The 12,985-nt window shown below is 43.0% G+C and overlaps 1 protein-coding gene across 1 annotated transcript in view; it reads right to left on the bottom strand.

The window, feature by feature from the left end:
* Positions 1-2,222: 2,222 nt before the first annotated feature.
* Positions 2,223-12,985, bottom strand: part of LOC149435010 (recQ-like DNA helicase BLM) — a 36,762-nt gene continuing 25,999 nt past the window's right edge. Inside the window, 5 exon segments of the mRNA XM_089663099.1 lie at positions 2,223-2,383; positions 5,507-5,625; positions 9,520-9,612; positions 9,615-9,707; positions 12,207-12,838. Of these exon segments, the coding sequence (XP_089519225.1) occupies positions 2,252-2,383; positions 5,507-5,625; positions 9,520-9,612; positions 9,615-9,707; positions 12,207-12,838 (1,069 nt within the window). The 3' untranslated portion in view covers positions 2,223-2,251.

Below are 12,985 nucleotides of genomic sequence, written 5' to 3'. Positions count from 1 at the left end.
ATTAGAAATAATGGCACCCACCTGCGGGTCTGCAATTCTCTGTGCAGGTGGTGCGGCTGCACGGATTTTCGTGCGGATCCGCAGCAGCACCACCCGCACAGATGTGAACTGGGGGTAAATGTCAAAGTCCAGTGGCAGAAAGGTCAGCAGTAAACAAGTCCCCTTTTGCAGCAGTCTCACAGTGCCGCCTATTCATGTCTGCACAGCGAGTGGCTTGCTGTACATCTGAAGACCTGCGGCGTGGAGCATGCACGTGGCTGCGCAATATCCACTCCCGGGAGTCTGGACTACGCCCGGTGACATGCGCATTCCCTTTTTACGTCTTGTGAGTTGCCAATTGTCATTTTATAAATAAATTGTACAGCTAATGCTGCACTTAGTCCGGCGCCCCCTCCCGATATAAAGTGCGGCTGCACTACAGAATATTTGCGGACAAGGGTTTATTAAACACTTTCAGGGAACCAGGTAGAGTAACATTATTCACCAGCATCCCTTCATGACGAAACTAAGCCCCCCCCCATTCACACCGATGCGACTTGCCGTCATGCAATTTGACAGTTCAAATCACATGACAAGTCGTACCCAATGATCGGCAATGGAAGCGTACTAATCGGTGTGACTCAGACTTTGTTGAGCAAGGAAGAATGTCACCAGCACACCGAGAATCACCAATATGGGTCCAAACGTTTTAATGACCGATCACATAGTTACAGCAAGGCAACGTTTCGGAGTCTCGCAGGACCCCTTTGTGACGGGAGTCACTTTGGGTGGAGGGTCCATGGAACACAGCTCACTTTGGAGAGGTGGGGAGACCCCTGTCTCAGCTCCCCATATCCCTATTATGTGTAAGTCACCCTGTGCCTGTTAGGGGTACAGGGTGATCTGTCCTAATTTTGGGGTGGGGGGTTGTTGATTGTTTGATGTTATGTGGTTGCATCCCATTGTTCCAGTGTGTGTCTGGCTTGGGAGCAAACTATTATGGGATGTATGTGTTTATGTGTATTGGCCTTAGTGGGGGGGGGGGGGGGGGGAGTGTCTCCAGCAGCCCTCCCTCCTGATGGGACTGTCTGCTGGTGTGAATTTTGAATACTGGTGTGTCTCTTGTTACTAAATGTAGATAGCACCACCCTGTGTCATTATGCAGGGAGGGGGGATTGTCCCCTGAGTGTATATATCTTGTATCTCTGTTCAAATAAACTAGTCTACCTCCTGGTTTACTTCAAGACTGGTGTCGTCTAGTCTTGTATGGTCGGCTGCAGGGGCGGACTGACAACTCATGGGGCCCCCGGGAAATAGGGGATCATGGGGCCCCTGTGTCCTTGCCCAAACTCAAAAAAGCCTATGAAAAGGTACCAGGGACATCTCATGGGGCCCCCTACTGACCCCGGGCCCTCGGGCAGTGCCAGAGTTACCAAATGGTCAGTCCACCCCTGGTCAGCTGTGGTGTCTGTGGTTGGTGTTCAGACGGGGAAGTACTGTCTGGGTCGGTTCCGTTACACCCTTCATCAGGCATGTGTAGTCCTGCGAGACTCCAAAACGTTGCCTTGCTGTAACTATTTGATCATTTATTTAACACTTTTGGACCCCATATTGGTGATCCTCGGTGTGCTGGCGACAGTCTCCCTCGCCGATTCTGTTCGGTTCCAGCCGACTGTCACTGCAACACCCACTTATACACACAGCCATTTTTAACGCAGGAACGTGTGCGATTGGATTGCACACTTGCATCCTCAGACTTTGTTGAGGTCGCGCCGATTTGACAAGTAGTCCCTGCACTACTTTTGGCGATTTTGGGTGCGACTTGCATAGACATTTGTGCATGAAATCGGACAGACGTCTTACATTTTGCACCATCCACCGACTTTGAAATTGTGCAACTTCCAAGTGAAGTCGCATGATTCCAAAGTCGTATCCAGTGTGAACCCGGGCTGAGAGCCTTCGCCAAGAGTCTGACGCAGAGTATGAGGATTGTCACACTCAGGGGGTCACAAGTCCTAAGGGCTTGAGAACTGCTGCCCTTTCCATTGCCTGACCTGTGTTAGCAAGAGTCCAACCTGCTGAAACGGCTCTCAGACCTCAGGAGATCTCTAACCCTCTCAATATTCAGGCTCAATCAAAAGGTTTTCAAACTAATTAAAAATTTTCATTTATTCAGGTTTTGGCACAATATAAAGCATCGTTCTTTATTCTTTTTTTAAAGAATGAGAAAGTTTTTTGCTTTCTTCTGTGGTCACAATGGCTTTTACTTTTGTTATAGATGTAAAATTACCTTTTCTGGAGTAACATAGAGAAGTTTTATAATTGGATCTTTTTTGGAAAGCTGAAGGTAAATGCTGGAGGCTTCTGCATCTGTTTTATCCCCAGTAAGGTAAGTGGCAGGAATCTGAGAAAAAAAAAAAAAAAAGAAAAGGTATAACAAAAAAGTATAAAAAAATATAAAAAAAAGAAAGATATAAAAAACAAAAAGTATATAAAGAAAGTAAAAGAGAAAAAGGATATAAAAAAAAAGTATATAAAAAAAAAGTAGTATAAAATATATATACAAGAAGTATAAAAAAAAAAAGAAAAAAATTATATGAAAAAAAAAAAAAAAGGTATAAAAAAAATTATAAAATAAGTGTAGAGACACACACACACAAAGTATAAAAAACAAACCGTATATAAAAAAAGTATAAAAAAAAAGGGAAAAAATATATTAAAAAAAGTATATAAAAAAAAGGTATAAAAAATAAAAAAAAAGTATAAAAAGGTATATTAAAAAAAGTATAAAAAGTTATAAAAAAATTAAGGTAAAAAAAAAAAAGTTAAAATAAAACTGCAGAACTACACAATACCAAGCATGTGACAGTACTTCATTAAAGCGACCCAAAAACAAAAATGTTATATTTTCGCTTATCAAATCATTAGATGTGGTGTCTGCATTTGTTTTTTTTCCCCCTCGTCTGTTTTCACCTGGTGATCTGGCCAATAACACCCCTCCTGTATTAGAGCGCCCCCACATAGTCAGTCTTGGTGGAGGGGAGTGTCAGATGCACTAGCAGATTTACATACACTAACAAATTGAAACAAAAGTACAGCGAATACTTAAAGCGGAGTTCCAGTCCCCAGAAGAAATTTTTTTTAAAAGTTGACCCAGGATTGCCTTTTTGAGAACATTAACAATTGGATAAAGTTATATCTTAATATAACCCCAATACGCTGTATTAAATAACCCTAAAATGTGAAACAAATTTTCATACAATGAGAAAACCCCCCAAAAATATATTCATGCAGTAAGTAGAGTGTTAGAGGGTGTAGTTTATTTATTTCTCATTTTTTGTTTTGGATACCGTAGTTTTAGATTTGATTGGATAAAGTTATAGCCTTCTAATTCGTTTTAAATATGTAAATCTTCACCTTGCTCTCGGAAGCAGGCAGGCGCCATGACGTCTGTGGGCATCTGAAGCCCGCAAGGCTTTTTTTTCTCCTGGAGTTGGTGCTGCTGGTTATCCCAGAATGCACCACTCGATCTCGCGCCTGCGCAGTACTGACACTGCTCGGCGCTACTTGTATAGAACTGGCCGCCATAAAAATGGCGGGGACAGCGGAAGTTTCCGCCCCCTTATGGAAACCTGTCCATCAAATCACACCAGGGGGAAGGCAAGTGAAGTCTGGAAATGGACAAGCCCCGCAACAAGAATTAGCACAGCACAGATCTTACACTTCCTTCCCACACTGGACTCCAGTAAAATGGCGCCAAACTCCGCCCATTCGCGGCACTTCCGGGTTTCAAAGTAATGTGATATTCAGTCACTAGGAACCCAAAGGACTCCTGGGATACAGGAAAGACATCCCAGGAGACGTTGTGCATCGACTTAACACGTCATCGCCTGGGCGGACGGGACCGGAAGTGCAGTCCTGAAATACTGAAATATCCAAATCGTGCTGAACAACACACGAACCATGTGATCAGAGGAACTTTAAAAAATGGCTGGAACTCCGCTTTAAGCACTAACATTTTTTTCCCTTTTGGGATAAAGGTTTTATATAAATGAATAAAATTGATCATTGTAAGCACTCATGTAAGAGGTAAATGGCTTTGTTCATGGGCAGCACAGTGGCTAAATGGTTAGCACTTCCACCTGGCAGTACTCGGGTCGTTGGTTCGAATCCCAACCATGGCACCACCTGCCTGGAGTTTGCATGTTTTCCCTGTGCCTGCGTGGGTTTCCTCCGGGTTCTCTGGTTTCCTCCCACGCTCCAAAGACATGCTGAGAGGCGAATTGGCTCCTGTCTAAATTGGCCCTGGTATGTGTATGTATGCGAGTTAGGGACCTTAGATCGTACGCCCCTTGGGGGTTAGGGACCTTAGATTGTACACTCCTCGTGGGCGAGGACTGATGTGAATGTACAATACATATGTAAAGCAGGCCTTGAAATTTCCACTCGCCTGCTTGCCAATGGCGAGTGGAAATTATGGTGGGGGCGATTGCGTCCCCCAGGGCCGTCTTGCTGAGCAGGCTCGGAGCTCAGGCCGGATCTGTCAGTGGCACTGGGAGCCGTCAGACTGCTCAGTAACTGAGCGCAGTGAAAGCAAAGCAAGGAGTGTGTGCTGTGCTCTCTGCCTCCCCCTAGAGTGCAGTACCCGGCTCTGTGTGTGAACAACGAAGTACTGCAACTTTTTATAGGGATGTGTGTGTTTGTGTGTGTCTGTGTGTATGTACATGTGTCTGTGTATGCCTGTACATGTGTCTGCGTGTATGAACATGTATGTGTGTGTGTGTACATGTGTGTGTGTACGTACATGTGCCTGTGCGTGTACGTATATGTGCCTGTGCGTGTACGTACATGTGCCTGTGCGTGTACGTACATGTGCCTGTGCGTGTGTATTTCTGTGTATGTACATGTATCTGGGTGTATGTGTCTGTACGTGCCTGTGTGTGTATACATGTGTATGTGTGTATGTACATGTCTGTGTGTGTGTGTACAGGTGTCTCTGTTTGTGTGTGTTTGTTGATGGCGTGTAACTCTTAAGACCTGGCTAGTAGCTCAGGACTTGAATTTTTAAGCCCTGATGTAAAGCACTGCATAAATTGACAGTGCTATACAAGTACCTAAAATAAATAAATAAACCCTCTAAATGCTACATGTGCAGGACAGCTTGTTCTGTTGAAAAATAAACAGACTTACTGGCAGGATCACCTGTTTAAAATAAAGGAAAGAAAACCTGAAAAAGAAAGAACAAAAACCGCAGCCACCACATCCAAGAATTGGCAAGCTGCAATATAGTAAGCAGGGGTGGACTGACAAGCCATGGGGCCCCTGGGCAATAGGGGATCATGGGGCCCCTGTGTCCCCACCCACACTCAAAACCACACCCAAAAAAGCCTATGAAAGGTACTAGGGGCATCTCATGGGGGCCCTTACTGACCTTGGGCCCTAGTGCCGAATGGTCAGTCCGCCCCTGGTAGTGTTTGCTTTTGGGTGTAATACCGCTTTATATGAAAAATGAAACAAACAGACTTACATCCAGAGATGTCAGTTTCTGCACTTGGTCCACTATCAAGGAACGAAGAGGGGAGATGACGATCGTAACTCCAGGGGAGACGCAGCCAGGGAGCTGGTAACACAGACTCTTTCCACCACCTGGAACATGGAGACACATTGTGCTGTTAGGCTGGACTTGTCCCGACACCATTACGGCAAACGTACGCATTGGTCGTCCATCTTTGTGTGCGTTGCTGCACATAACATTGCCTTACGTAGGCCATACACGAGTCAAATTCCGAATGAATTATCTTTAGCAAATCTGAAATTTCGTGAGTTTTGTAATCCGATGGCGCCACCATTGAATTTGAAATTCGACCAACCAAGCCTTCAATTTCTCCTCACATTGCTACAGAAAAGAATTTTAGTGGCCAAGAATTTTCTTTTCTTTCCAGGTCACAGCTTTATATTTCTCGCACGATTCTCCCATCCTTGATTAGAAATTCGTTCATTTTTCAAAAAATTTCCAACATGCCCGATCACTCAAATTCGATGGTCGCACGAAAATCGGCCGTTTCTGTAACCCACTAATGCAGGCCATAGACGGGTCGAAAACCAGCCGTTTTTAAAAAAAAACCAAAAAAACCCGAAAAATCGGTCGTTCAACAGGCCGACGTTACCAACAGTAAAAAAGAAAAAAAAAAAAACGATCGATTTTCGTCCCGTCTACGGCCGGCATTTAATTACTTCTGTCCCTTGCAGAGAGCTCCGCCATTATATTTGACATGAAAAAAGTCTTGCAGTTGCAACAATGTATCCATTTCGGATACAGATGTTTTTATTCGGATACAAATGGATACATTGTTGCAACCGCAAGACTTTTTCATGTCAAATATAATAGCGGACTGGAATTCTTCTTTCTTATTCTTCTTCTTGCAGGTCACGGCTCATGCGCAGATTTTTTATCGGTAAAAAGATCGGCCGATTTGGCCATCATTGCCGGCAAAATCGGACGTTTTTTTTCCAACTTCACCGATAAAAAAAATGTGCCAAAACCCCGAAAAATGGCCGACCAATTAACCCATTAACGGTGCGAAAATCAGCCGATTTTCAACCCGTCTATGGCCTGCATAATGGTGCAAAATTCACACGAAAAGATTTTTCGAAAGAAAATTCTTGAAATTTCTTTGAAAAGATTTTTTGGAAAGAAAATTCTTTGAAAAGATTTTTTGGAAAGAAAATTCTTTGAAAAGATTTTTTGGAAAGAAAATTCTTTGAAAAGATTTTTTGGAAAGAAAATTCTTTGAAAAGATTTTCGAAAGAAAATTCTTTCGGAATTCGACCCGTGTATGGCCGGCTTTATAGTCTACAGACAGAAATCCTCATATATCTACATGCAAAAAATACCATTAGCAGATTAGCAGTCTGTTTTCCGTGACACTTATATAAATGAAATACCTCTGGAAGAAAAGAAAAAAAAACACAACTAAATAGTATATTACACACAGTTATCGGTTATTAGTGGTGCACTGAAAGCAAAAATTCTGGTGCCGTAACTGAAAATTCAGGATGCACTAAAAATTTATATATTTTTTAAAAGCAATTTTTTTGGAAAAAAAATACACTTTAATGATTGAGAAAAAAAAAAAAAAAAAAAAAAAAAAAAACACAAAATATCCCCCAATTGTTTTTGTAAAATATGAAAGATGATGTTACTCCGAGTAGAAACCCAACATGTCAAGCTTTAAAATTGCACACGCTCGTGGAATGGCGTCAAACTACAATACTTAAAAATCTCCATGGGTGACAATTTAAAAATTTCTACAGGTTACCAGTTTAACCTCTTAGCGCCGGCGCCTTCCGGCCCTTTAAAAGTTTCAGAAGTCGGGAGGTGGGCAGGGTTTTAGGGTCATGTGACCGCCGTGATTTGCCGTCACATGATCGGAAAAGGTCCCGATCGCAAGGGGAGATCGGGACCTTTCCGTGAGTCACGAACATATGTGCTGGGAGTGCGCAGGGCTCTGACCGTTGCCTACGCAGCACACCCACACCTTTCCCCGTGCCCTGACCGTTGCCTAGGCAGCACACCCACACCTTTCCCCGTGCCCTGACCGTTGCCTAGGCAGCACACCCACACCTTTCCCCGTGCCCTGACCATTGCCTAGGCAGCACATACACGCGTTTCCCCGTGCCCTGACCGTTGCCTAGGCAGCACACCCACACCTTTCCCCGTGCCCTGACCGTTGCCTAGGCAGCACATACACACCTTTCCCCGTGCCCTGACTGTTGCCTAGGCAGCACATACACACCTTTCCCCGTTCCCTGACCGTTGCCTAGGCAGCACACCCAAACCTTTCCCCGTGCCCTGACCGTTGCCTAGGCAGCACATACACGCATTTCCCCGTGCCCTGACCGTTGCCTAGGCAGCACATACACACCTTTCCCCGTGCCCTGACCGTTGCCTAGGCAGTACACCCATGTTTCCCCGTGCCCTGACCGTTGCCTAGGCAGCACATACACACCTTTCCCCATGCCCTGACCGTTGCCTAGGCAGCACACCCACACCTTTCCCCGTTCACCTTTTGAAGAAAAATACAAATAAAAAACGGGTGAAACATATATACCGTGGTCCAAAGATGAACTTATCCTTTAGCTCCTTCTCGCCAACAGTACACAAATATGTGGCCTCTCGGTGGGTGGGTCTTGACGCCTAGAGGCCACATATATGCCTATCAAAATGTAAACAAACCTGTGCCGAGAGCATGCGCGCTGCCGACACAGTTACCGGCGCCTAAAAAGTGACTGGTAGCTTTCCGATCATGTGACAGCCAATCACGGCGGTCACATGATCATAAAGCCTGCCCTGCCTCTCGGCATCAGAAACCCCTGAAGGGCCAGGAGGCGACGGCGTTCAGACTTTCAGACAAATATACACTTGTTGTCATGCATGCAGGCACCCCACAGAAGTAGATGCAGATGCAGCAGCTGCATGGACACAGTCATGTCATGTGAGCAGGAGCATGGATCCAAACAGGGGCAGACTGACCATTTGGGTACTCAGGCACTGCCCGAGGTCAGTAGGGTGCCCCATGAGATGCCCCTGGTACCTTTCATAGGCTTTTTTGGGTGTGGTTTGAGTGTGGGCAAGGACACAGGGGCTGCATGATCCCCTATTGCCCGGGGCCCCATGAGTTGTCAGTCTGCCCCTGGATCCAAATGTCTACGTTCGGATTGGTGTACCTTTTGACATGCTTCGGTATCTGTGCAGCTACCGCATCTGCATCCACTTCTAAGGGCAGCTTGTGCGCAGCTCCGAGGTGGAATGCACATACAGCTCAACATGGAGGACAGGTCTCAGCGCCCATCTGAAGACGCCCAAAGAGGCTGTTTATGAGAGAAGTGGAATGTCTTAGCCCAATAAACAATAATGCAGGCCATAGATGGGTCGAAAATCGGCCGATTTTTCGGCCGAAAAAGAAATCGGCCGATTTTTGCACCGTTAGTGGGTTAATTGGTCGGCCGTTTTTTGGGGTTTTGGCACATTTTATCGGTGAAGTTGGAAAAAAATTAGCTGATTTTGCTGATCGGCTGATTTTTCTGGCAATGATGGGCAAATCGGCCGATCTTTTTACCGATAAAAAATCTGCACATGAGCCGTGACCTGGAAGAAGAAGAAAGAGAAGAAAAAGAAGAATTCCAGTCCGCTATTATATTTGACATGAAAAAGTCTTGCGGTTGCAACAATGTATCTATTTGTATCCGAATAAAAACATCTGTATCCGAAATGGATACAAATGGATACATTGCTGCAACCGCAATACTTTTTCATGTCAAATATAATAGCGGAGCTCCCTGCAGGGACAGAAGTAATTAAATGCCGGCCGTAGACGGGACGAAAATCGGCCGATTTTTTTTACCGTTGGTGGTAACAGCCTATTGAACGACCAATTTTTCGTGTTTTTTTTTTTTTTTTTAAACGGACGGTTTTCGACCCGTCTACGGCCTGCATAAAGCTTCAAGTCTCTCACAGTATGAAGACAGAAAATACCTTACCTGTTGGCATGAGAATGAAGCAGTCCTCCCCACACAGGGTTGCATTGATGGCTTCCAGCTGGTTGGTACGAAAGCGATGCAGCCCAAATTTTTGTGGAAAATTTTCATCATCTCTTTAGAGTGAGGAAAGTTGTATCCCCGAAATCTTTCATGAGCAGGGTTGTCTATTGGAGGTTTTAAGAATGAATCTAAAAATAAGACAAAGAAACAAAATCAAAGGGGATCACTCAAAATTAAAATGAAACAGCTCCTAAAGCAGGAATAAAAGCAAAACTTTCTTTTCATTTTGGAATGCGTGAGAGAGGGTTATAATTTGCCAGGTATTTTTTGCCATCTGTGTCCAATTGGGGAGATTTCCCTTCACTCCCTATCCCATAGCCAAACAGGAAGTGAGAATTAATCCTCCAAAGCGAGTCCCTGGTTGTCAACAGAACTAGTGTCCTCAATTGAAGATTTTCCCCTCTATCCCTGTTCTGGAAGCAACCCAAAAATTGGGATTGTTTTTTACTTTCGCAATGGTAGACATGACAAACAGAGTGAGTGAATCTTCATAACTTGGCACAGGCAGCAATAAAATACTGACAGGGGTTCTAATCCCTCTCCACTCTGTACAAACCCTACCTTTAAAAATGGTGCTGTGAAAATCAGAGTAAACTGGAATTGATGTCAAGTCTTTACTTCTGGGCTCCTATATCAGAACCGAAAAAATGGCCGATCTGGTCTTTGTTCGGCTCCGCGACTAGCCTGTGTCAGTGCCGGCTGGTCAACTGGGACTCCAGGTGGGACAGGAGCCCCCGATGAAAGTGGAAGCTGGCAGGAGGGAGAGGGGTGGGGGGAACCCTTCCGCTACTTGTTATAGCAATCGAGTGGCTAGTTAGCCGCTCCGATTGCCATTACAAGAAAGCCGATTGTTAGCTCTAAAAGATGGTACTGGAATGATGTCTGCAGTTGCTGCTATCATGGCAGTACAACCACTTGAAGACTGCTGATGTACCAGGTAGGTGAAGGTTGGCAACAGGCTATGCCACACCCCCTTGATTAACCTTGATAATGTATCCTGTATGTAAGCAATCTACTATGGAATGTCTCCTGTATGTATACAATGTATTATAGAATGTCTCCTGTATGTATACAATGTATTATAGAATGTCTCCTGTATGTATACAATGTATTATAGAATGCATCCTGTACGTACACAATGTATTATAGAATGTCTCCTGTATGTATACAATGTATTATAGAATGTCTCCTGTATGTATACAATGTATTATAGAATGTCTCCTGTATATATACAATGTATTATAGAATGCATCCTGTACGTACACAATGTATTATAGAATGTCTCCTGTATGTACACAATGTATTATAGAATGTCTCCTGTATGTATAAAATTATAGAATGTCTCCCGTATGTATACAATTATAGAATGTCTCCCGTATGTATACAATTATAGAATGTCTCCCGTATGTATACAATTATCGAATGTCTCCCGTATGAATACAATTATCGAATGTCTCCCGTATGAATACAATTATACAATGTATCCCATATGTACACAATTATACAATGTATCCAGTATGTATACACTTATAGAATGTATCCTGTATGTATACAATTATTGAAGGTATCCTGTATGTATACAATTATAGAATGTAACCTGTATGTATACAATTATAGAATGTAACCTGTATGTATACAATTGTAGAATGTTTCCTGTATGTATACAATGTATTATAGAATGTTTCCTGTATGTATACAATGTATTATAGAATGTTTCCTGTCTGTATACAATGTATTATAGAATGTGTCCTGTATGTATACAATGTATTATAGAACGTCTCTTGTATGTATACAATGTATTATAGAATGTCTCTTGTATGTATAAAATGTATTATATAATGTCTCCTGTATGTATACAATTATAGAATGTATCCTGTATGTATACAATTATAGAATGTATCCTGTATGTATACAATTATAGAATGTATCCCGTATGTATACAATTATAGAATGTCTCCCGTATGTATACAATTATAGAATGTAACCTGTATGTATACAATTATTGAAGGTATCCTGTATGTATACAATTATTGAAGGTATCCCGTATGTATACAATTATAGAATGTAACCTGTATGTATACAATTATTGAAGGTATCCTGTATGTATACAATTATAGAATGTATCCTGTATGTATACAATTATAGAATGTCTCCTGTATGTATACAATTATAGAATGTATCCTGTATGTATACAATTATAGAATGTATCCTGTATGTATACAATTATAGAATGTATCCCGTATGTATACAATTATTGAAGGTATCCTGTATGTATACAATTATAGAATGTATCCCGTATGTATACAATTATTGAAGGTATCCTGTATGTAAACAATGTATTTCCATTCAGAACAGAAAGCAAACACATGGGCATGTGTACATGTAAGCGCAAATCCACGTGCTATACCGCTCACCCTAGCGTTTCTTATGCTACGAATATCCGATGATCATACATCAGTACTGTGTACCCAAAAGGTAACAAAGATATTTCTTTTAGTTTGGGTAAAGAAGGTGACGATACCGGCGTGTGCGTGTGAATCGTCTTTTGCGCAGTGTGTACAAAGGGTTTTTACGCGTGGCAAAAGCATGACATTCTTCAATACGATTTAACAACATAACACACCCACCTGATGAGCCAAAGTTGTGACTTTTGTTAGCGGGAGCTTTTACAGCGCTGAAGTTACTGTTTGTAATGGGTGATGCCTCTCGTATTGCAGGATATGCCGGTGGCACAGCTTTGCTAGCAGTTGGTGCCACTGGGCTGTCAATGCACTGGACATCATCATCATCAAAGTCATCAATATCAAAATTGTCTATATCAAAGTCCAGGTCATCATTGCCCAGGATCTGTGGGGGAGGGGCAGATGGTCGTGCACATGTGCTGGAGGTGACTGGTTTCTGATTATGTGGCGTGTTGAATTTGCTATCATAGAACACAGAATCCTGAAGACTGAAAGAGTCCCTTGTTGTCGTATCAACTAACGGACAATGAAATGACGCTTTCAGCTCTGTCTGGCTCCCAAATTTGGTGCTTCCATCCAAAGAACTGTCTCGGATCTTCTTGTCTGAAGTACCAAATGACTTGAATTTAAACACATTCCCTGACCATCGATGAGAGGAAGAGTCTGCAGCCAGCGTGAGCACAGAGCTTTGTATGGAATCATCGGTTTTAGCAGAAGACATTCTAGGAGAAGGTGACAACGCAGGCCCTTCCATCACACAAGTCTTCTGTCCCGAGGAATCTGACAAAAGACGTTTCCTGCCAAAGAAAAGACAAAGGTAAACGTGACGGACATGTATCATGTTCTAGCCTTCTGCATCGAAAAGGTAAAATGCCTTGCAAATAGAAAACAAAGCTAAAACTATGAAATAAAATGGAGGTTCTTTGGACTTTAAAAGGTCAGGA

This window comes from Staurois parvus, unplaced genomic scaffold (assembly GCF_062004578.1).
Source record: "Staurois parvus isolate SC_StPar_1 unplaced genomic scaffold, SC_StPar_1.0 ptg001625l, whole genome shotgun sequence".
Taxonomy (NCBI): Eukaryota; Metazoa; Chordata; class Amphibia; order Anura; family Ranidae; genus Staurois; species Staurois parvus.
This window is presented reverse-complemented; position numbering and strand designations above follow the sequence as displayed.